Source organism: Dioscorea cayenensis, chromosome 6 (genome assembly GCF_009730915.1).
Source record: "Dioscorea cayenensis subsp. rotundata cultivar TDr96_F1 chromosome 6, TDr96_F1_v2_PseudoChromosome.rev07_lg8_w22 25.fasta, whole genome shotgun sequence".
Lineage (NCBI taxonomy): Eukaryota > Viridiplantae > Streptophyta > Magnoliopsida > Dioscoreales > Dioscoreaceae > Dioscorea > Dioscorea cayenensis.
This window is the reverse complement of record NC_052476.1, coordinates 20,325,068-20,350,636: the sequence shown is the minus strand read 5'-3', so window position 1 is coordinate 20,350,636 and position 25,569 is coordinate 20,325,068. Positions and strand designations below refer to the sequence as shown.

The following is a 25,569-nucleotide window of genomic DNA, read 5'->3' as shown; positions in this document are numbered from 1 at the left end:
AAAAAATATTGAAGCTACATTTTTTTTTTTGAAATAGATTTGTTTGTTGGGAGAAGAAGATAATTAATTATGTATTGAAGCTATATTTTTTTGGAAATAGATTTGTTTGTTGGGAGAAAAACATAATTAATTATACATTAAAATAAAAAAAATTAAGAACTTAATTTATTAGTTTTATTTTAAAAAGCTAGTTGATGGAAGATTTGAAATTAGTGCAGAATTAATAAAAAAGTTTAAATATTATACAACAAATAATTATTATGATTTCAAGGATATGATTTTAAAATTTTAAAGTTAATAATGAGGCCACAAATTAAATTTTGAAGTTATTATTTACCCAGTACACAATTATTATTATTTACCCAGTAGTGATAAGATTTTAAAAAGTTTATTGATTATTTAGATGAGGCCCTCGGGGCCTAAAAGCGGTTGCTTGATTGGTTTTATCCGCCACTACACAAGGGGATGGACATACGATGAAGCTTACGGTCACATCCCGCATTGGGAGGGAGGGTCTTTTGCGATACTTAGAATTCGCCTTGCCATTGGTTATGATGGCTCAGCGTAGTCCGCACTTGCCACAAGTTCGAAACAAATAAGCAAAAGCACACCCAAAGAAAGGCAACCAAACACTCGAGACTTTCTCATTCATGAATCCGAATTACCATCTACAACACTCGAGCCAAAGACCTCATTTTGCCTAAGTTACAAAGGAGTTACAAGGAGATTATAAAAACTGAACAAACACAGACACCCTTTGACAACATTTGTCATCACTCGCCAAGCAGAGGCGGAATAAAGGGGGTCAAGGGTGTGCTTGAGCACCACCTTGGCCCCGGCTAATGGTATATATATATACCATTACTCATCTCTCTCTTATTTTTAATGTTTTTTAAGGAGAAGGAGGCTAGGGGAGCACTTAAATTGCCAATTTTTTTTGGCCTTTCTTCTCTTGGCCAAGCCTCGCTTGACAATGCCCAACCACTACCATGCACGCCCATTGGGCTTTTACACTTACGTGGACTGTTTTTATTCATTTGAATATTTTGAACTTGGGATACATGTGGGCTAAATACAGCCCATGGGCCCTTGGCCTTTTGGGCTGGTGTAAGTTATTGTTGAGTTTTATTCTTTGATTGTTTTAAGTCATTAGAATTACATATGTTTTTCTTTTATATTTAAAGGCATAAATTTTATAAATTATATATATATATATATATATATATATTACACAAATTACAAAAGTGTACTGGCACTAACCCAATTGCAAAAAGTGTCGGTGGTGCGTACACCCCTAACATGTAATTTGCCTACTTTGTAAAAAAAAAAACTAAAAATATAATGGTTGTCAGACAATAGTTAAAAAAGAGGTTTTAAAAAAATATAAATTAATTTCTAAATTTCATAGATGCATCCAAATACGCAACAAACACTTAAGGTAAAATTTATCAGCTTAGGAACTTATTGTTTTGCATATGTCCGATTTTATATGATGATAATAAGATACGAATATTTCAAAATAAACCAAAAAAGTCAAAAACAATAATAGAATTTTTTTTTTTCTAAGAATTGGTTTAGGGTATAATTCTAATTCCATTAGAGGTGCATCAACCCCTAAATTTGATTTAAGATAGCCGATGGTTTATAAAATGAAAATGAGATGTGCTACATAAATATGCAAGGTAAATGAATTAATTGGACAATTATTAAAATATTTATCTTAAACTTTTAAGTCATTATATATATATATATATATATATATATTCACTAAAAGACTACTAAAATTAAATCTATGCTCCTATTCTCCTAGCTAATGCTTGGGAACCATAAATCCCATGTTCATTCAACAGTTTTACAAAATACAATACAATAAAAATTGTAAATTATCTTTTGGATGAAGAGTTCCAATTCAGCATCTTTTAGAGAGTATATATATATATATATATATGCAAATAATAAATTGCAAGTAGAAACAAAAGGAAGACATAAAATACAAATAATATCCTTGTCAACCTAACCAACCTAATTGCTGAACCAATCTAATCAATGACATATTTAACGAAGATAGTACATTTAATTAGATATAGATAAGAATCATGCAAAAATCCAAAGGACTAAGTCAAGTGCTTCCAAAAGAAAAAGGCAAGAGAACATGATTTTCTTAACACAATAGTCTCCAAAAAAATCCAGCTCAAAATTTGTGTGGTTATTCATTGCATTTTTTTAAAAAAAGGACATTTTTATTTTATTTTTTGTACTTTTGCATTCATGCTCATTAATCTCATAAACCAAAAGCCACTTTTCTCATATGACTTATTTTGATTATGGATTTTGATCTATAACTTGGGTTTTTTTTTTGGAATAATATTTTTAATATTACTAGTCATTAATATTTATGATAGAACTCTGAAACACATATGATATATACAACTTGATTTTTTTTAATAAGTTAATAGATTTATTTGTTAAGAAATTAAATAGTTAAGCTAGGATTATTGGAGGGATTTAAACATAGTGAAAATGATTAAATTAAACAATATATATTCTCATCTTGTTTTATATATATATATATATATATATGTATGTATATATACATACACACTAATTTTATAAAGTTAATTATAAAAAATATAATGAAAATAAAAGAAAAACTAAAATTTGTATAAATAAGTAAAATCTTAAGGGTAACATATGAATGATAAAGGGACATATTTTGCTTTAAATATCATATATCTTAATGGAAAAATAAGAATAAAAAAAATCAATATGAACTATGAAGCTATTTGCAATCTAATCTCACGTTTATATTAAAAAATCTAATCTCAAAATAATATAATAAAATTATGAAAATTTGACTTCTTAGAAATTAATCTTATTTTTCCCCCCTTCATTATTCTATTGATTTATTGATTTTTTATTTTTTATTTTTTTTTATTTTTGTACAAATTTCTATATACTTGACTGAATTTAATGCCAAACTTTAATGGGGAACAAACACAAAAATTAAATAAATAAATAAATATTTTATGTTAAAATTAATAACAATTATTTATTAAAATTAATAAAAAAACCCCTTAAAACAAGCCATTGAGAACACACCAACACAGGTCCAATATCCAATCAAATAAAATCTTTATAAAAAAAGAAATTTAAAAAAAATTACGAAGTAGTTGACTAGTCAACGATGGGACCCACACGGACCACGTTGCATGTGAGAGAGATGTTTGCTTGCTTTGGTTTTGTCCTCACGTGCGAATAAAGACAAGCATCTATTTTGTCGTTTAGCGTACTTCTAGAAGCTTTAAACACTAAGTAAGATGCTCTTTCTCACGTGGGAAACGCGATTCCCACTTTGGACCCTTTCAAACGTGTCACGTGAATGACGGAAACGTCCAAAAGCTTGCATGGCTCCCTTTGAAATGTCAACAATACCCTCTTGTCGTTTCCATCTCTATACCATTATGTTCAAGGGTAATTCCGTCATTTCACACTCCAAAATACGTAAATAAAGACAAGAACAACGTCATTACATTCTTATTGTTAAATTTTTTGGAGTTTGGTGCTAAAATGGTTGCATGTTTGGTGTGGTCTTTGGTTTATATATATTTATAAACTTTGCTTTTGAATATGAGTCAGAAGTTTGGTGCCAAAGTTTGTCCTTATTATATAAATATATTTTGCCTTAAAAAAACATATATATAAATAAATAGATATAATTGTTTTTATTTGTTAATGTGGTTAGGTGGGAAGGGAATGAATGAGGGTTGTAGAGATGTAAAGACTAGAGAGAAAGAGTTAAGTGAAGAAGAGAAACAAAGTTTTGGTGTCCATGTCAGAGGTGGTATGTTTGGGGTAGGTGCATTGAATAAGGGCATAAACAACCCAAAAAGGGTACCCTAAAAGGCTGTGAGATTGCACTGGTTGTCACTCCAACTAAGGTCCCTCTATTCAAAGTACTGGGTGGCCTACTCATTCTCTCCATTAAACCCATTATTTAAAAATTAAAAAAATAAAAAAAATAATAATAATAATAATAATTAATGTTACTTTTCGTTACTATATATATCAATTAGTTTCTTAATACATAGTGCAAAAATGAATATATAACATGTGATGATTGATACAGAGAAATTGAGTGTCTAGTTGTTCCAGCTGATTGTTAAAGATCTTTGCTTTTATATGTTATTTAATTTATATATGTATTTATTTTATTTATGTCTTTTATTTTTTCGAGCTTTTAAGGTTTGTAGTGCTGTATAATCATGAGCTCAAGTGAAAGAATAAAATTTTTCAATTTTCTCTATTCAATTGATTCGTGTCCCCACTGCATCAATAATAAGATGTAAATAAATTACCAATGGTATGTAATTCAAGGAGAGCACCTCATCTTTATATATATATATATATATATATATATATCATGTATGAAAAATATACACATTAATTAAGTGAATACATAAATACAAATGCAAGCATATCCCAATCAAATCAAAGGAAAAAAGAGAGAAGAAAAAAAAAAGTATAGGTATGTAAATTCAATGGCAATTGGAAGAGACAAAGTTTCTAATCTCATCCATAACTACATGACAATGATCATTGTTAGGAAGCAAGTAAAAGCCAATGGTGGCACTCTCTCTGAACACAAGCTTCACGTCATGGCCACCTTCCTTCAATCCATGCACGTATCTCAATTGCCAATCATGTGTAAGATCAAGTCCGGCGACGATGACGAGACTCTTCGGGAACGGTAACCCTGAAATCGGCACCGAGTTCGGTCCGAATGGATTGCAAGCAGGGTGATCACGATCGGCCTCGATGGGGAGAAATGCCTTCCAATACCAATCCCTATCTTTTAATGTCACGAAGAATTTTCCGTCGAGCTTGAGCTCCGACGGTGTCCTACATTGCCCCCCGAACATCGGATTCAGTAAAATGTTGCCGGAGAGAATGATGTTAGAGGTGGCGGCAGCACGGAGAGCAACATGATGCGCGATGTTGCCGCCGGAGCTGTCACCGGAAAGAAAAATGTTGGGGTTAGAATTAGGTGAATTGCGGAGAAATGCTTGATTGTATGCCCATTGCAGGGCGGTCCAACCGTCATCGTAAGCACAAGGGTATCGATGCTCAGGGGAACGTCGGTAATTAACAGATATAACTACCGCCGGAGAGCAATGATGAACAAGACGACGACATAGTGAGTCATAAATAGCGCTGTTGGCAGAAGAGTGAGCGAAACTGCCACCGTGGAAGAAGAGGATTACCGGGAAAGGATGGCGGAAAAGAGGATTGCTAAAGTCAGGAAGTGTAGGGGTATCAGATGGGAAGTAAAGCCGGAGGAGGAGGGATGAGATGAGGATGTCGAAAGAGGCAATGCCATTGATAGGCGTAGAGTTTGCAGGGACTCTACGGTCGAGGAATTCGGCAAGATGACGGTCGAAAGTACCGTCCGGTCGACGGAGAAGATTGTATGCAAGTTTGAAGTTGGAAATCAGGATCCATGTTGTTAGAGGAACCACCATCTGCATTGAATTTTTAAGTGGTTTTGTAAATGATCAATAAAATTCAGTAAAAGAGTGCAGAGTATCAGAATAAAAAATCAGGGGTCTTCAAGAAATTCAGTAAGAATTCAGAAAGTTATAATTTTTGTGAGAGAATTCAAAAGATTAGTATCAAATTCAAAGAGTTTGTGACAGAAATCAAAGATAAATAATCAAAATCAGAGTTTTCAGCAAAAAAGTGAAGGATTGGAATCAAAATCAGGAACTCTTGTTTGAGAATTCAAAGGAGAAGAAAGAAGCACCATTTGAAAGTATTAGAACCAAAATCTATGTTTTTTCTTTTATAAACCCAAGAATTTCAAGGATTAGAATCATATTCTGAGATTTTAAAAGAAAATCTCAAAAGTTTGCAGGTATTCTCACAGGATTAGAATCAAAATCAAAGCTTTTTTCAGATAAAACTGTGAGAGAATTCAGAGCAGAAGAAGCATCTACCTCAAAAATTTATTTCAATTTTCAAGAGTTTTTAGCAGGAATCTTCAAAATCAAAATCAAAATCAAATTAGATCAAAACTTTGTTCAATTGGAATCAAAATGTTCAACAATTCATTCCAAAAATCACAGCAGAAATGCAAGCAATAAAATCAAAACCCAAACTTTTTTCAATTTTCTTCTCAAGCATCAAAGAATATAGAATCACAACCAAAACTCACACAAAAGATCAAGAACCAGAAAAACATCAACTTTTTTTCCCCTAAATCATTTTACAAGGAAAAAAGAGTGAAATTGAGAAATTAAATAAAAAAAAAAAATTTGATATTCTTCCATGTCTTTTTTCTTCAAATCTTTACACCATTTCACATGAAAAACAACATCAAATGCTCAAACAAAATTAAGAGCTTAAAAACACAACCATTTTTCTCAATCTGAATCTTTTTAAACTAAAAAGAATGCAAATGTTCAATCAATTAGAGAGCTTGAGATACAAAACCAACAAAAGCTTTGTTTTCATCAATTCATTATCAAATCTTAGCAACCATTCCACATAAAAACTTCAAAAAAAAATTAAAAAAAAAATCAAAACAATAAAAACATAACAAAAAGTTCAAACCTTTGATTCATTAGCGTTGATTTCTTCACTCCCGGCCATCACCAAACAAGAAAAGTTCACCAAAAACCCTAAAAGAAACCAACAGCTCGGAAGACAATGGAGGGAACCTGGTTTCGGATTCGGGCGAGAAGGAAACAAAACCGTTTTCAGTGGGACCCGATAACACCCTTCCACTTCCCCTCTATAAATACACGAATTTTTTTTTAATTATTTAAACTATTTTTTTTAAAAAAAAAACACATCTTTTAATTTTTGTTTATTTAGAATTTAATTTTAAATTTATATCCCAGAAAAAAATCTAAATTATATTTATATTTTCTCATAAAGTTTGCTATTTCACAAATACCCTTTGAAAAAAATTAAAAATATACAATTAGATAAAGTATATATTATATGATCTTTTGCTCTCTTTTTTGAAGAGTGATATTTATAAAATAATTATTATTTTTAAATAATTTGATAATTTTATATAAGAGATATATGAGGTGTATGAATAATTTAATGTTTTGTCAGGGGATGTGGATGCAAAACTTATTTTATTTAATTTTTTTAATAAAAAAAGAGTATTTAGAAAACGACAAAAAAGGTCGCCGCGTGAGTACAAAGTCCAACACGCGCGCAAGACGACAAAAAAGCATGCATTACTTTTCTTTCAAAACTTTATTATTTTGTATTCTTTTTGTACCAAAAAAATAATAATAATAAAATAAAAAATAAAAAATAATAAAGAGAGCAAGTTTGAAAGTATATAATTTAAGTCTTGATTTGGGGTTTTGGATTCTTGCAATTAAGTCAAACTAAACCTAATTTATTATGTTTAGTTAAATCCAAGTGATTGTTGTTTTGGTTTTGTTTTTGTGGTTTAGAAAAGAATTGGGGTTGCGTGTCAAAAATAAATAGTAATATTTAGGGTTTTGGATAACGATTAGAAAGATTTGAACAAAATTGTTTTTTTATTTTTTTATTTTTCGTGTTCGTTGAGTTCAAGTTTAATATAAATTAATTGCTATATTTATGGACTTGTTAATTTGTCTCCTATATATATAATAATAATAATAATTTTATTTTATATTAATTAGTTTAGATTTTATTTTATTTTATATTAGTTACTTTAGATTTGATGATTAAACAACTCAAAATTGGTTAACTTTTTTTTAAAAAAACATAAACCACCTTCATTAAATTACTCCTCACTTTTTTTTAAGTTTTTTTCTAGAGGTTTTGTTTGGTGCTTCTTACATATCAATTTTTAAAAATTTTGAAGTATTAAATATTGTTTTTTTATAATTTATTTTTTTATATCTTCTAGTAAATTATATTCAATTACATATTTTTTAAAATATATTTTAAATAAGAGTAATTTTAGAAAATTAATATAATTTTTTTAGATTATTAACTAATTTTAACTAATTTTTTTTAATACATGATTTAGTTAAAATTGACAAATAAAAAAGATTTAATGAAAAAAATGAACGAAGAAAAGAGCCAACACATCTTTGTGCAAATAGTAGGTCATTTGGCAATATATGGATAGACACGAGTCAAAATCTCACACTTGCGTATTATAGCAATATTGTTCATGTATGGCAGGTTTTTATTATCTTGCAGGTTAGCCATTCATAAATCACTAGGGATCATTAAGTCAAATAAAGAAAAAAAAATTACTAAAAATAAAAATAACAACTACCGCAAAACCAAATCAACTAAAGAAGATAAAAGAGTCACTTCCTGAAGCGATAGCAGTCACCTCTACTATCTTTCTCTCCCTCAACTTAGTTTTGCTTATTTGGATACAATATTAGTTGTATTCAATATACACATGTATTTTTAAAATATTTATGTATATATATAGTTATTTTTTAATATATGCTTATTCTTAGTTAAAGTTGTTTTACATACATAAAAATTTGAACTCTTTAATCAACCCCAATCGATACTTATATATATATATATACATATTAGTCAAACTTCTTACGCCTTTAATAATAATAGTATATTTTCTAAGAAAATGGAGAGATTTGATTCTTCGCTTAATTGGGTGGTAACTAACAAGCATGGCTATTGGACATTTCTCAGACTCAATTTTAATAGAAGTTTTTTTTTTACATACATAAAAATTTGAACTCTTTAATCAACTTGGTCGATACTTATTATATATATTATACATATTAGTCAAACTACTTATGCCTTTAATAATAATGGTATATTTCGTAAGAAAATGGAGAGATTTGATTCTTCGCTTAATTGGGAGATAACTTACAAACATGGCTATTGGACATTTCTCAGACTTAATTTTAACAGAAGTTTTTTTTTTACGTACACAAAAATTTGAACTCTTTGATCAACTCCGGTCGATATTTATTATTATTATATATATACATATTAGTCAAATTTCGTTTGCCTTTAATAATGATGGTATATTTTGTAAGAAAATGGAGAGATTTGATTCTTTGCTTAATTGGGAGGTAACTAACAAGTATGTCTATTGGACATATCTTTATTTTTAAATTATTTATTCATTTATTTATTTATAATGTACATAGAAGTGTTGTACTGGTTGGTGAGTTTTGAATGATAATGACATGAATAAATAAGAGTTTGATTATTAAAAAAACACCCACACCAACATGAAACTTCATTCTTTATTTTTATTGTTAGATACATCCAAATGATACAAACAAGATGGTGTGCAAGAAATTCAATTAAATATTTAAAATGAATTCAGAGAATGGATAACCATAGATTCAATTTGATAAAGTCTTTTTAGTTTTTATTTATACAAATCCAAAAAGTATCCATCATGAATTGATCACTGATAAATAGTCTCTTTCCAAGCAAGTAGTGGTCATGCTTGGAATAATAATAGATCAATGTGCAAAATAAAAGGAACACATAATTCATAGATTTTTAGTTTTGTCATTTTATATCTAAAATCTTTTTTATAAAACCATTAACATTTCATAATTCCTATTATGCCCCTTATATATTTGTCCCTATACCCTTGTAAAATTTATAAAAAAATATCTTAATCTCACAAAAAAACTATATATATAAGCAAATAAAAAACAATTAATAAAATTATATAAAAAAATATACTTGACCCCTAGTTTGGTTCAAATCACCAAACTTTTTTGATATATTTTGACTGAACGAAACTAAACTAGAATAAAAACCACCTTAAAATTAAAACCGGATTTTTAAAACTATGATTTAATTTCAGTTTTGAAATTTATAAAACCAGAACTATTGATTGTAGAATAAAAACTAGAATCGAATTAAAACCAAATCGAGGTTGGATCTAAAAAAAAAAAGCAAATAATCCTTAGAGGGATATTAAAAAAAAAAATCTAATTATATTAATCTAAATGGAAGACAACTTCTAGCAAGATAAAGATGACTTGGGAAGGAAATTTTTGTATGTAGTGTTAATGACAAAAGACAAAAGAGATGAGAATCACATGGTTTTAATAAGTCCATAGAATTGACATAAGCAAAAAAGCAACAATAAATAGGAAGAGACGTCATAAAAATAAAATTTGTTAATCATTAAAAAAAATTGATTTGCAATTTGGTAAAGGCTACATGGACAAATTAAAAAAAAAGTTAAGCATGATAAAAAAGTTTTAATATTAAAATAATAGAGTTTTGAACCATGTGATGTTGTTTAACATTAATCAAATGTGAGAAATGACACACATAAACTTGACAAAAGAAAAAGTTAAAATCAAAATCAAAATCAACTTTTGTGAGGTGGAATTAGATGACAAAATTCTATTCAAACAAGAAAAGAAGAAAGAAATTAATTAATTAAATCAAGAAGAACCCAAACAATGGATTCTAAACCATGGATATATATCACTGACACCAACCCACAGTAATCAAACTAAGATTTTTGTCCCTTCTCATTCTTCCCACCGTCCACAACAAGTAAGGAATAAATTAATGACTCTTCAACTTTTAAAATGAGCAATTGTTTTTAAACAAAAGAAAACAATCAAAGGGCATGTGATCCGAGTAGTACATCAGATTATTTATAAAAAAATACGAATTCAATTCTTTCTGACCGTGCTTCATAATTTTGAAAAAGTAAAAACACATGATAATTCTTTTACTTGCGTATGTCCCTGCGGATCGGTGCTTATCATCTTATCTCAAAAATAAATACTTATCTCAAAAATAAATAAATAAAATAAAAAAGACAAATGATTGAATCATATAAAAAAAAAAAAGAAATTTCATTCAAATACCAATTCGGAGTAAACAGAGATAACAAAACATTTTTCTAAGTTTTCAACTGCTTTTTTAACCTTCTTTTGTTTTATGTGAAATCAAAGGCTATCAATTCTAATTTAAATTTATTATTATGTCCAAATCAAGTCAACATAATAGCAGGTGCTGCTGTCAATATAATAACCTTGAACAACAAAAGCCATGTCACATTAACACCAGAAAGATCAAATAAAACTTAGGTATCCTTTTCTCTTTCATGTTCTTTCATAACACAGTAAAAAGTATAGTTTTTGACAGCAATCTTTAGTTGGTGAATTTCTCATATTCTCCGACCAAATTACTCAAATATATATCCCACCAACTCCAACTTATTTTCATAAAATTTACTACTGATTAATATTAATTCAAAATATTGTCACACTAATAAGAATGCGCTCTAACCCAACAACAACAACAAATTGTTAGTCTCTCAACTATTTGAGATTTGTTGCATCAATACTTTCCTCCGGCGTTACCCTGACAAAAAACAAAAAAATTAGATAAATCAAAATTTTATCATCAAACATTTTCAAGTCTACTTTTCTTTGTTTTTTTAATGACCTTCCACTTCATCTTTAAGTCTACTTTTCTTTATTTTTTAATGACCTTCCACTTCATCTTATTCATCTTTCCTGTAAGACGTCTACTGGTAATCAAAAAACATACTCATACCATCTTAATTGATTGTTTCTTAAACTTGTGAGTGATAAAAACAACTCTAATCTATAACAAATAAATTCATTTTTTAAGATTAAATCTTTCTTAGCAACGTCTAGCATAAATTTCAACATTCTCATCTTAGTCATGCCCATACATCATACTTAGCCTAACAACCGTTTCAACATAAGAAATATTATATGATCACATAAAATTCAAAAAACACTCATCCAATGTTATTTAAAGTAAAAAAGTCACTCATCTGAACACTCAAGCAAAATAAGGTGAGGCGGAAGAACCGCAGCATCTTAGCATTGCCAGGGCAAGACGTCTTTAACGAGGCAAGCGCTTTTCGCCGGGCATTAAGCATTAAAAAAAATGCACCTTTGTTTGTTTATTTTTTTTTCTTTTTTTCTTTTCTTTATTGTCACCAGCTCTATATTTAATGCTTTCAATTAGTAATAATTGTGATTTTCAAAATCACATTTACTAATAAAAAAATAAATTTAGAAGAGAAAACTAAATGATTTTTAAAAAATGTAGTTACTAATAAGAAGTGTAATAAATTTGAGCGAGAAAACTAAGTGATTTAAACATATAACTCTTACTTAAAAAATAATAAGTAAATTAAGAGATTAACTAATTAACTAAAAAAATTGATAAGACAACAAAAGTTAATTTTAATTAAAGGATTAACTAATAAAGTGCAAGAGCTTCAACTTTTAAACCAAAAATTATAAATAACAAATTCAAGAAAATAATATTGAGGGTTATAAATCTAGTGATGGGTTGAAAGTAGCTTAAATGATGACAACTATAAAATTAGATGACTTATGATGAAAGAATTTGTTCTCTAAAAACATGAATAGTTCTAGAAAGTGTTTTGCTTGATTTTATGGTATGCTTTGTTTTACTTTATACTTTGCTTTGCTTTAATTATTCAATATATATACATATATATATAAGTTGCTTATTAGCTAACGTTTCACTTCGCTCAAATGCGCACCTTCATCACCTTCATCACGCCTCTGGCCTTAGGCAATAAAAAATCCTAGCACCTTAAAAGTGTCTAACGCTTTTAATTACACCAATTTACCCCACCTTCCTTAATCCGACTAATGACATCTTCTCAAACCTAATTTTTAAAAGCCTAAATCCCTTAAAACTAAATCCAAAAACAGGAGCTCAAACATGATATTAATTAGCAAACCAAAATGAATAGTTTCCATTTTTTTCAGTGACTAAAATGAATATTCAGGTATAGTTAACAAATCTGAAGCACACTTATAGCCTTTGTAATAACAATATAAATACAAAATCAGACAAGTTCTAACCTTTGTAATAAGTTCTCCAGCACTAAGAAACATGACGGACAATGCTGCATAACAAAGACTAGTGATCAAAATACCTTTAAGAAAAAATGTTTTAAACATAATTAACATGTAAGACACAGCAATACACATGTTCATAGGTAGCATACAAGCTTCCAAGCTAGTATAAAGCATGTCATCAATCATTAACATCACTAATTGCTTAATCTGGATTTGAACAATTAAGCAATAAAACTCTGAAACCAGAGTATAACTTAGGCTTTGCTTGGGAGAGGTGAAGGAGGGGTTCATAATGGAAGGTAAGGTAAGGTAAAGTAAGGGAAATGGAGTTTTTAAGTTATACCTTGTTTGGGACAAAGGTAAGGTAAATGAAGGTTACCAAACCTTGTAATGTTTGGATTGAAGGTAATAGAGGGTAAGGTTTTATGGTAATATTACTAAAATACCCTTATAAGAAAAAAGACACATATGACATATAATTATGTAAAACTATCAACTCATTATATTTATCTATTAATACACAAAAGACACAAGACATAATAACAACAATAATACTAATATTAATACTAATATTAATATGAATACTAATATACTAATACTAATATGAACACAAATACTAATATACTAAAACTAATATACTAATAGTAATAATAATAATAATAATACTAATATACTAATAATATTAATAATAACACCCGTACTAATATGTTAACACTAATATACTAATATACTAATACTCATAATAATAATAATAATAATAGTACAAATATATTAATATACTAATAGAAATACTAATAATACTAATACTAATAATATACTAATATACTAATACTAATATACAAATACTAATATGAACAAGAATACTAATACTAATAATATACTAATATACTAATACTAATATACAAATACTAATATGAACAAGAATACTAATATACTAAAACTAATATACAACTACTACTAATAATAATAATAATAATACCCGTACTAATATGTTAACACTAATATACTAATATACTAATACTCAATAATAATAGTAATAATAGTACAAATATATTAATATACTAATACTAATACTAATAATACTAATAATAATATACAAATATAAATACTAATAGTAATAATAATAATAATAATTAATAATAATACAAATATATCAATATACTAATAGAAATACTACTAATACTAATACTAATAATAATATACTAATATACTAATACTAATATACAAATATGAATACTAATATAATAATAATAATAATAATAATAATAATAATAAAACGAGTACAAATATACTAATATTAATACTAATAATAATACATACATGTAATTATTTGGAAAGGTTGAGAGTATTTTGGTCAAGATGAAAATCAAAACCTCCTCAACCCCCCAATTTGGAGGGTTGAGAAAATGGGATAAATGGAGGTTTCTCAACCCTCCATTTAACCTCCTAAAACCTTACCCTCTAGATAACCCTTGATCCAAACAAGGGATGGACTATAACCCTACCTTACAATACCCTCATTAACCCCCTCCCAAGCAAGGCCTTAGTGAGATACAGATATATATATATATATATATATATATATGTACAACACCCAATGGAAAGACAAAAATAAAAAGAATAACTAATAATATTTAGGGGAGAGCAAAAAATTATTTACAATTTTGGCTTCCCTCACATAAGACAACTATTTCCTACTTTGAACATGTGGCCTGGGTCATTCACCACCCTTGCAAACAAAACACAGTGTGTGTTTCTTAAGTTACACATGACAGGATAGAATAATTTCTTTTGAATATTGAGATTCCATCATTTTATTGCTCTCAAATCAGAAAAGATTCAAACAATGCCACAATCTTATCTACAACTCAATTCAAGAAACCCACCTGAAAAACGTGGAAAACTAGTCCTAAGTTGCACACTATCAAGATTATTCACCACCATTGCTAGGAAAAGCAAAATGTGTTTAAACAACAACAACAATAACAACTAGTCCCAACTATTTAGACTCATGTTTAAAGCTCACAGAAATCCTACACAAAACTATAAAATTTATTTCGTCACTAAGCATAAACAATGGTTGCTGACTAATGAAGAAGTTGCCAATCAACAATTAGCACAACCATTGCTAGGAAAAACAAAATGTGTTTAAACCTTGCAGCAGCAACAACAAGAAGCAGCAGTTAATACTAATTATTTGGGGTTGTGTTTAAAGCTCACAGAAATTCTAAATAGATAACTATAAAATTTATTTCATCACTCAGCATAAACAATGGTTGCAGATTAATGGAAAAGTTGCCAATCAACAATTAGCAAATGTTCTAATTGATTTTGCCAAAACAATCATACCTAGAGCATCAGGGTAATGCCAAATCAATGCAATCACCACTACAATGTTGATACAAATTGATGCAGCATGCTGGCCACGCAGAAATCAAACTGTTATACTCATAACCAAGAAACCAACAACATCAAATATTAATGCCAAAGACCACAATACCAATAACCAATGACAAAACCAAAAATCATAAGGATCCATAGGTGATTAATTACTAAAGGGAGAAAAGGAAGTCACGTTCAAAGAAGGAACACTAACTATAAGCGCATAGCATGCAAGAAATCATTAGTACACAATAAATCACAAGCAAAAAATAACATCAAAGGAGGCAACAAAGGATGGACAGAAAACAAACATTATAGCTAAAACAGTAATGGTTTACTTACAGACCTGTTTTGTTGCAGAAACTGAAGATTGTGATGAAAACATGCTAGCAATTCAGCAAGATAAGCTCCCAAGATCATCATCTACAATACAAAATAATCAAGACAAAATGTATGTCTCCCTCAGACAGAGCACTTTTCTTCCCTGTTCACAATAAAGCCATATTGAAAGAGAATAATAAAAAAATAAGAAAGGTAATCAAGATTACATAACAACCAGAGCGCCAAAAACACTGCAACAAAGAAAAAAAAACACTTCATTGAAACAAACAAAACAGCAACAAGAACAACCAATCTTTCAATCAATATTTTCATCTTAACACATTAGCACAGAACAAGATAAAAACAGATCAGATACAAACTATCATCCAAAAGAGATTCATAAACAGAAACCTTAAAGAACAAATCTTTTAATCTTTGCACATCTTATCCCCTTCAAAGAGAGCACCCTCATCTCAAGCAGATCGAACAGGCCTTAATAACAAAAATTTCAAAATCACTGCAACAAAGACAACAAGAAATACACAACAGCAAAGAAAAGACTATCAAGACAAAAATTCCAAAATCACTGCACCAAAGAAAACAAGAAATACACAACAGCAAAGAAAAGACCATCAAGACAAAAATTTCAAAATCAGTGCACCAAAGAGCACAAGAATTTCACCACATCAAAAGACAAGATCATCTAGACAAACACACTTCCAATTAAAGATTAAATCACGCGATCGAGATAGATTATATTTTTTTAAAAAAAGGCCTCCTTTTTTTGTTAATTCAATGCACTTCATCCTGATGAAACACACACACACACACACAAAAAAGAACAAGATTTAAAGGCAAGCAATCCACAAAAATGAAGAAAACATCAATATTTTCATCTTATATTATAGTAAACAAAAATTCCACAAAAACGAAACTACTACCCTATTACAGTCATCACAGAAACATAGACGACCCAAAAAACCCTAATTCTAAAACTCCTGTGACGCCGAACCAACCTCGCCCTTCCCCTTGCCCATCTTCTTCGGCAACAATTGCTGATTAATGTTGGGCAAAACTCCACCGTTCGCAATCGTCACGGACCCCAAAAGTTTGCTCAACTCCTCATCATTCCTCACCGCCAACTGTATATGCCTCGGCACAATCCTATTCTTCTTATTGTCCCTCGCCGCGTTTCCAGCAAGCTCCAAAACCTAAAACCAAAACAATGAAATCAAAATAAGCAAACAGAAAAGCAAACCCTAGAAATCAAGAGCCAAACAGGGGCAAAATCCAAACCTCAGCCGCAAGGTACTCAAGCACGGCAGAGAGATAGACGGGAGCGCCAGCACCGACACGCTCAGCATACTTCCCGGCCTTGAGGAACCGAGCAATACGACCGACGGGGAACTGCAACCCAGCCTTGGACGATCGTGACACAGACTTGGTAGCCTTCGGCTTCCCTCTCCCACCCTTCGTTGACGCCGCACCGGAACTCATCTTCGCCGGAGAAACGAAACCCTAACCCTAGAGATTGATCGAACTAGTTCGCCGCTGGTTTTCGTCCGTTGTTCTCTGTGGAAAACCTCAGAGAGGGTTTGGTATTTATATAGTGTTACTCCTTTGTTCTGATTGGTTCGATTGTAATCTTGAGGATTGATGACGTGGATCCTTGTGGAGCATACTAGTGCCTCGGGATGAGAACACTCAGTGATGGGAATTTTCGGGTTCGGATCACAATCGGATCTGGCTCCTAATAAAATACAAAACCCGTTTATTTTGCTTATCGTCTTCTGATTGGTTGGAATAAGTCATCTCGGATTGCCAGCATGGGTTTCATCCATCCGTAAATTTTCCCCTCGAGATGCGTTTTTGCTGACGTCGAGCCTTCGGATAAGGCACATCGAATATCGGATTCGGATCTAGTAGGAAATCCAATCCGAAACCCGTTTATTTTGCTTCTCGTCTTCTGATTGATGAGAAGTGCTTCCCTCGGATTGCCAGCATGGAATTGCATCCATCCGTAACTTGTTGCCTCGAGATGCGTTTCTGCTTACGTGGAGCCTTCGATCGGGCACATCGAATATCGGATTCGGATCTAGTAGGTAATCCAATCCGAAACCCGTTCATTTCCTTGTCGTCTTGTGATTGGTAGGAAGACATCATCCATCCGTAAATCTTTTACCTCGGGATCAGATCATGAAATCGGATTCGGATTCACTTGTCATCCGACCCGTAACCCTTCCTATTCATTTCGCGAGAGAGAGAGATAGAGAGAGAAACAGAGAAACCCTAGCGAGCTTCTCTAATGGAGATTTGGTGATCGGAGAGTTTGGGTCAGCGGCCATTGATTTCGTCTGGGTTTCTTGGAGGCGTTGGTGATGGGAAAGGCGAAGGGAGGATCGATATTCATTCGGCTGGTGTCGGCGGCGGGGACGGGCTTCTTCTATGTGAAGCGGAAGAACCCTAGAAAGATCACGGAGAAGCTGGAGTTCCGCAAGTATGATCCTCGTGTCAATAAGCATGTTCTTTTCACTGAGGCCAAGATGAAATGATCGCAATCTAATTTAGTATGTATGTTTTCATTCATAGTCTCTGATTTTGATGTTAGGGTTCTTATGCCATGGAATTTGAACTTTAGCATTTGAAAATAATCTGAGCAGAGCCCTGGATTTCTTTACAAATTTTTGTTTTTCTATTTGAAAAAAAAAAAAATGAAATTTACTCTTGTGGTGCTAAATTTTGCACTATTTTTGGGGTTTAGGGTTTTAGAGTTTTGCTTAACATTGAACTAATTAGAACTAAGTGTCACTTGTATAGGAATTGATAATTTCTCAACTGTGATAATTTTTCCTCATTGCTTTGAATATAAGGCAGGAAATTGATAAATTTGAGCTTTGTTATAAGATAGGTTTCAATCTTGAGAAGAACCAAAAGGACTATCAATCATTCATTGAACCGGTCGGTTGAGAATTGGTATGTGGTTTTGCTAGCAATCAAAGTCTTTGTTGTTTTGAGATGAGGAAGCAAACTCTCAAAATGTGGCTGGTGCTGTTGGTCTTTTAGGTTTTGTATTTGAATGTTAAAGTTAGTGCCATATGTGTTATCGCCTTATCGGTTTGAGATGAGGAGATTTACTCTTTGCATATGTAGTATAGTTTGTAAGTCTTGTGGGAATGAGATGAGGAAGCAAACTCTTTGAATGTTGAGTATAGTGGCATTAGTCTTGGAGGCTTCAGATGAGGAAACATTCTTTTTGAATGTTGGGTTTGGTGTTTTACATCACATAGGTTAGCGTCGAGGAAACATGATCTTTGAATGTTGAGTAAAGTGTTGTGGGTCTTATATGTTTGAGATTAGGAACATAGTCTTCAAATGCTCGAGTTGGATTGAGATAAGGAAACGTAAGTATGATGCCCCTGAATCTTGTCGGATTGAGAGAAGGAAGTATCATGCTCTTTTAATGTCGAATATAGTACCAAATGCCTCTCATGTTCAGATTGTTACTATCTGGATTGTTACTATCTAGAATGCTATAAAGAAGTGCTTTGTCCAAATATTGAGTTGTGTTCCCTAGGCCTTTTGTAGGCTTGAGTTGTGGAAAGGTATTCATTGAATGATGAGTATAAGATGCATATATATTGATATTGGTAGAAATTAGAAAATTTCGCTTGTATACTGCCCAAAATAACATGAAATTGCATGTGTAGCCATAGAAATTTCAAAATTGTGTGTACCCCTAGGTTTATTTAGTTTGTGCGTATGTACCCTTGGGTCAAACTCAAATCCATGTGCATGCATTATTTCATTTCCCATACGATAAATTTGTTCCTTAATGAGGAATTTATGTGTTGGCATGATTTAAATTTCTTGATGATGTTGTTGCATAATAAAATGTGTTCCATGGTGTCGTGACATGTTATATACATTTGTGACCTTTTTGGATGGAGGATTGAGGGGTGATTTAATCCTCTAAATCCTCTTTAATCCTGAAAATTTTGCCGGATTAAACTACTTCCACCCCATCCTAGGAGTAACTTAATTCGGATTAAGGGGTATAGAAAAATTACTTTTGCGCCTTTCTCATATTACATCCCTTTTTTATTTACTCTTCTCTATCATCCACAACCAAAACTTGAAATTGGAGGTTCATCAATGTTCCTCTTTCATCTTTGGCTCCTAACCCCGTTCTATAGCTTGTGAGTTCTAGAATTTTGAATCTTCATCTTTTCATTCTGTTATTTTGTCATTTTGAGGGTGGTATTTATTGTTTAGAGTTGTAATCAATGTCTATCATTCATGTGGAATTAAAGATAAAACTGTCAATATTTTTTTAAAGTCTCCTTAATTCAATTTCTCACCGCATTTCTCTCCCAAATATGGGAAGGAATAAAGCCTTTTTCATGCCTAGATTCAATCCATCTTTAATCTTTATCCAAACACCCTGTTGGGTTTTTTACTTGTGATTTTGTATGTCTAAGATTTGTCTGGATTGGGAGAAAATAAAGTAAAAGCTTAAGTTAGAAAACAATAGAAGAACGATAGAACAGGTTTCTTGATGCAATTTTTTGCATTTCAATAAAACACTGGATTCTTGTTTTCATTTATTTATATCCAATCCAATTCATCTGTTCATATTCTTCTCATATTGAGCTTTAAGTACATGATTAATGAGCACAAACTACATAACACATCACCGCACTTTGTTAGCAACGCAAAACTGTCACAATTTAGTGCAAAACATGAGCAAGTAAAAATCATCCATGTAACTTCTAGGTTAAATCTTTAATTTTTGGAATTTGTCACAATCTTGTTGATTCTCAAATTGTGACCATGCCTTTTACAACATCCAGGTTAAATCTTTTTGTGAAGTTGAAAATCACATGAGAATCTCATCCTTCTGGTGGAACATTGCAAGGTATTCCCTTGATTGCATGTTTACATTGGAACCTTAGGAAAGAAAAACAAGTCTCATGTGCTGTGTTTAAAATAAAAATGGTGGAAAATTGAATGGAAAAAAAAAATGGAGTGATTACATACCAGATTATTTCATTTTGGTCACAATCAATCGAACTAGTCTTACATTTAATATGCAGTTTGAATGGTACCACCTATATTACAGCAGCAAATAAAGATCTCAGCTTGACCAGTTTATAAGTAGTTAAGAGTTCGGGGTTTAGGGTTTACCTTCTTCGGGTACTTGAAATCACGCTTTGGTAGGAAATGCATCGGCAAATTGAATGTTGAAGAACATTTAACCATTAGATACAACTTAGTAGGACCTGTAAAGGAGAGAATTATCAACAATGGAAAGCATTTGAAAAGATTAGCCATGGTTAATACTGACCTAAGTAGGAAGAACTGCCTGCTCCCATTTGATATCAAAGCTCTGATTGCCTGCTCAAAAATGTTATTAGCACAAAATTAAGATTTATGTAACTGGCCATAAAAGTTTGCTTTGGAAATTTTATTTTAAGAGTGATTTAATTTTGGAAGTTGTAAATTGACATTGGATTATTTAATAACATTTATTCCATAACCAAATGACACATCTTCCCAATTTTAGCTTATTCAGATAAAAGGACATTATGATTATACAGGAATTAAGTAATACAATTTGATACTAATATTAGTTTCCCCAAAAAGAATCAAACAATTTTCCCATAAACCACTAATCAAATATATAATAAAATCAGTTCTTATCATGACAAATCAAAAGTGAAGAAATACACCAATATATATACACATACAAATCTATGATCAAAATTGAAGTAAAATGTATATTTTCAAATACTGTTTACCTTTTTTTTTTTAATTATCATTATTACATTAATTTAACAGCAATAATAATGTGAAAATTGAAAGCAAATTATTTTTTTAAAAAAAAACAAAAACTTAAATGTGATCATACAATTATCCAATTGTTGTTCACTTTTTTTTTAAAATATTACTTATGAATGATAGTACAGTAAAAGATTAGATGTACAGTATTTCAATCAATTTAAACCATTTAACTCTATTTCTATTAGAATTATATTAACTTTTAAAAAACCAAAAAAAAAAGCTATATCACCCAAATCTATATTGTGCTCAATTGTATATATATAAATATATATATGCAGAGCAAAATTTGCAAATTTTCTTGCTGGTTTGCTTGTTTATGTTTGCATTAATCCCTAACAAAATACAGGAAATAATTTTTTTTTTCCTAAAAAAATACAGAAAATAATTTTTTTTTAAAAAAAAGAAAACATTTGTTCAAATTCACATTTCTCCTTAAAAAAATCTGTCATTTTAATTAAAAAATAAATAAATAAATTCCACAACGAGAGAGAGAGAGAGAGAGAAAGAACCAACCTTTCGAGAAAGAGCTTGAGCGAGTTTGGTTTTGCTGGAATCTCTAGGTCCACAAGAATCAAATCCCACGCTCGAGACTTCCAATTCGTAGACGCATCGAGGCCGCAGGACACTCCCTCCCAGAACCAACGCTACGCTCTGAATCTCCGGGACTCTATCAATCGCTTCTCGGAACCCTGAAATCAAGCTCGATACACTGTTCATCAGCTTCCCCAACCTCTTTATCCCTCTTTTCACCTCTCTTTTCCTCCAATTTTGCTTTCTCCTCCAAGCCCCTCTCAATTCTTCAGATCCCACCACCATCTCCTCCTCCTCTTCCTATCAATCAACAATTCAGACGATCAACCAATGAAGAAGAAGAAGAAGAAGAAGAAGAAGAAGATGGATACCAAACCCACCTTGTGTTCTTCTTTTAGGGCATCGAACTCCTTCTCGAGATTCTGCAAAACCCTACAAATCGATCGTCATGAAACCAAAAAAAAAAAAAGGGGGGGAAATGGATCATCATAGATCGAGTTGGAAGGATAAAGATTGCTCACGATGGGATCTGGCGATGCATGTAGAGGACGAATCCAAGGATTTCCTTGACAATGTGGGCAATCTCATCTCGCCCCAACGCCTCCGCTGTTGTCTCGATCTCTGTAAACCCTAGCGCTCCTCCTCCGCCGCCTCCTTCGCCGGTGGATTCCATGACTGCAAGCTCTCTCTCTCTCTCTCTCTCTCGGCGCGCAGTGACGATGGTGATCTAAATTTGAAAAACGAACGTTAACGGGTTTGCGGATTTCGGGTTTGGAACCCGATAGCTTTGTTTTAAAAACCCGCTTTCTTTAACGGGTTTATGGATTTCGGGTCTGGAACCCATTGGTCTGGGTTTTTGAAAACCGCTTTCTTAACGGGTTGAAGGGTCTCGGGTTAGGAATCCGATAGCAGTCATTTTTTTGTTAAAGAATGTTAACGGGTTTGAGTGTTCCCTGTTTGAACCCAATAGTATTTTTTTTTTCTATTATTCTTTGAAAAAAATTTCATGCCCCAAATAAGGTTTGACGCATGTGATTGAAAAAACCTATTGATCAAATGATTATGATGCGAAAAACTGTGTATTCTATTTTTGTACTGTACATCACACTCAACAGTATTTATAAATGTGTGTTCATTTCATTGTTTACACCTCTGGATGATGTAAAAAAATCCATAAAATACAGGTCTCTTCTGTATACTCCAAATGTTTTTTTTTTTTTACATGTCACATTTATCTAATTCATCCTAACTAAAAAAACTGATTGAAATTAATTAGTAATTATATTTTATTAAAAAAATTTATTATTTTTCAAAATCTATACTATTTAAAACTCCACCAAATGAAGTATATGGTAGAGGATATGATTTAATGCTTAGTTGATTGTGATTGATTGAAAATTGTAAAAATACATTAAATTAAAGGATAAATTTGTAAAAAATTATTTAATACTGTACAAAATTTTTAATATAACAAGTTAAAAAAACCAAAAAAAACTCCAAAATGTGACAAATAAAAAAATGGAGTATATTCAATTATCTATTTTTATGCGTATAATACCCGAATTGGTCTCTGACAAGAACTTTGAAGGGAAAAACTTATCTCTTCATTGATTTTTGGTTTCATATATATTACAATAGATATGAACAAGAAAACAAATCAATCTCCCAAAATATGGTAACCATCCTACAGAGAAGGAAACTAAATAAATCTATATCAAGGAAAAATATATTTACAGAAACTATAGCTATATACTATAGATATATACTCAACACCCCCCCCTTTCTTAAGTTGGAGCATGCAAGTCATTAATGCCCAACTTGCATAAGAAAGGTAATCAAATTGAGACTTGCCTAAGGCCTTAGTAAAAAAATGTACGCAAGTTGCGTGAGCGTGGACACATAGGGTTGGGCTGGATGTGACCACGTTGAATCTCATCCCGAACAAAATGACAATCTACTTCGATATGTTTTAGTGCGCTCGTGAAAGAGCGGATTAGCGACGAATGTGTAAGGTCGCTTGACTATCACAATGAAGGCGCATGGGTTGAGAATGATAAACTCAAGACTAAGAGCGAGTGCTTTTAACCATTTCAATTCACATGTGGTTGTTGCCATTGAACGATACTCAGCTTCGGCGAAGGAACGAGAGACCGTATGTTGCTTCTTAGTTTTCCATGAAATAGGAGAGTGACCAAGAAGAACAAACCAACCGGGTGAGTGAGCGTCGGGTTAGCAGGCGGCGAGCCCAGTCAGAATCACACCATCCTGAGAGCCATAAATCAGAGTCGGCACGAAGTAAAATACCTTGGCCCGGATGTCCCTTCAGATAGCGAACAACACGAAGTGCTGCCTCCCAATGCTCAAGTCTAGGTTGTTGTAGGAATTGAGCCAACACATGAACAGAATAAGAAAGATCAGGACGTGTAACTGACAAATAAATGAGACGCCCAACCAAGCGTCTATAACACTCAGGATTATCAAGGAATGAACTAGTGGATAAAGCCAAATTATGATTTTGATCAAGAGGAATACTAACAGGCTTTGCGCCTAAAAGACCGGCCTCTGAGATTATATCCAACGCGTATTTACGTTGACACAAATATATGCCATCAGAATTCCGAGCCACCTCAAGGCCAAGAAAATACTTGAGAACACCAAGATCCTTCATATGGAAGTAAGCACTAAGATAAGATTTAAAATCCTGAATAACTTCAAGGTCATTACCAGATATAATTAAATCATTAACATATACCAGAACATGCAATTGAACGGATCCTTGATGCAATGTGAAAAGAGAATAATCAGTGTAAGACTGAACAAAACCGTACTCACGCAAGGCTCCCTCCAGCTTCGCAAACCAACAACGAGGAGCTTGCTTAAGACCATACAGTGATTTGCGGAGGCGACACACAAGACCAGGTTGTGAGGGAGAAAAAGCCGGGGAGGAGGGACGCATATAAAGCGGTCTCGCCAAGTCACCATGAAGAAAAAGCGTTGTGAACATCCATCCGATGAATATGCCGATTCACGGACAGGTGCAGCGGCAAGAAAAAAACACGCTGACTGTGGTCATTTTAGCCACGGGAGGCGAAAGTTTCATTGTAATCGATTCCTTCAATTTGTTTGTTGCCAAAAGATAACCAAGCGAGCTTTGTGGCGCTCAATGGTGCCATCGGAATTATATTTGATCCGAAAAGACCCACTTACATCCAACTGGTTTCATTCCAAGAGGAAGTGGTTCAAGACTCCAAGTTCCATTGTCCTCAAGAGCTTGCATTTCTTTTTGCATAGCATCACGCCACTATGCATGTTTAACTGCTTCAGAGTAAGTGATGGGCTCAACACCTGTAGTAATAGCTGCCAAGAACGATCGATGTTGCATGGAAAACTTATCACAGTTCATATAACGTGCTATAGGATAAGGCGCACCTGAGGATGATCTTGGATTGAGTGAACTAGAAGAGGAGGGGCTCAATTTTTGGACAGTATGACTAACAAAATCACGAAGTAAGACAGATCGTTGCTTGGCACGATGTCCTCTTCCAAGAAGCTCATCATCACTTTTTAGAATCACGAGTGAATTATGCCCCCATGTCGCGAGGAATTATCTTCAATAGTAGCTTGTTCA

The 25,569-nt window shown here is 32.0% G+C and overlaps 4 protein-coding genes and 1 long non-coding RNA gene across 5 annotated transcripts; 1 reads left to right on the top strand and 4 right to left on the bottom strand.

The window, feature by feature from the left end:
• Nucleotides 1-4,510: 4,510 nt before the first annotated feature.
• LOC120262985 (gibberellin receptor GID1C-like) lies at nt 4,511-6,759 on the bottom strand. The gene is made up of 2 exons (XM_039270910.1): nt 6,610-6,759; nt 4,511-5,519 (listed from the first exon to the last, which is right to left on the bottom strand). Exons 1-2 carry the CDS (start codon nt 6,646-6,648, stop codon nt 4,536-4,538), a joined length of 1,023 nt encoding a protein of 340 aa, XP_039126844.1. The 5' UTR covers nt 6,649-6,759; the 3' UTR covers nt 4,511-4,535.
• A 6,069-nt stretch (nt 6,760-12,828) lies between these two features.
• Nucleotides 12,829-15,674, bottom strand: LOC120262921. Its single transcript, XR_005537015.1, has 3 exons — nt 15,595-15,674; nt 15,216-15,285; nt 12,829-12,913 (listed from the first exon to the last, which is right to left on the bottom strand). It is a non-coding gene; the product is annotated as an uncharacterized LOC120262921 (long non-coding RNA).
• Nucleotides 15,675-16,441: 767 nt separating this feature from the next.
• Nucleotides 16,442-17,158, bottom strand: LOC120262948 (histone H2AX-like). Its single transcript, XM_039270868.1, has 2 exons — nt 16,866-17,158; nt 16,442-16,780 (listed from the first exon to the last, which is right to left on the bottom strand). The coding sequence occupies exons 1-2, from the start codon at nt 17,064-17,066 to the stop codon at nt 16,559-16,561; spliced, it is 423 nt and encodes a 140-aa protein (XP_039126802.1). The 5' UTR covers nt 17,067-17,158; the 3' UTR covers nt 16,442-16,558.
• Nucleotides 17,159-17,820: 662 nt separating this feature from the next.
• LOC120262880 (50S ribosomal protein L33-like) lies at nt 17,821-18,306 on the top strand. The gene has a single exon (XM_039270786.1). The coding sequence runs from the start codon at nt 17,948-17,950 to the stop codon at nt 18,119-18,121; it is 174 nt and encodes a 57-aa protein (XP_039126720.1). The 5' UTR covers nt 17,821-17,947; the 3' UTR covers nt 18,122-18,306.
• A 62-nt stretch (nt 18,307-18,368) lies between these two features.
• On the bottom strand, nt 18,369-22,665 carry LOC120262879. The gene is given in 8 exon segments (XM_039270785.1): nt 18,369-20,516; nt 20,607-20,677; nt 20,754-20,848; nt 20,914-20,938; nt 20,940-20,963; nt 21,924-22,241; nt 22,322-22,373; nt 22,463-22,665. Coding segments are annotated over 8 exon segments (795 nt in total). The 5' UTR covers nt 22,615-22,665; the 3' UTR covers nt 18,369-20,458.
• Between the last annotated feature and the right edge of the window lie 2,904 nt (nt 22,666-25,569).

Coding starts and splice junctions, on each gene's coding strand:
- LOC120262985 (XM_039270910.1), bottom strand. CDS start 6,648: ATGGCCGGGAGTGAAGAAATCAACGCTAATGAATCAAAG. Junction 5,520..6,609: donor TCAACGCTAATGAATCAAAG/GTTTGAACTTTT, acceptor AATTCAATGCAG/ATGGTGGTTCCTCTAACAAC.
- LOC120262948 (XM_039270868.1), bottom strand. CDS start 17,066: ATGAGTTCCGGTGCGGCGTCAACGAAGGGTGGGAGAGGGAAGCCGAAG. Junction 16,781..16,865: donor TTGAGTACCTTGCGGCTGAG/GTTTGGATTTTG, acceptor TTTTGGTTTTAG/GTTTTGGAGCTTGCTGGAAA.
- LOC120262880 (XM_039270786.1), top strand. CDS start 17,948: ATGGGAAAGGCGAAGGGAGGATCGATATTCATTCGGCTGGTGTCGGCG.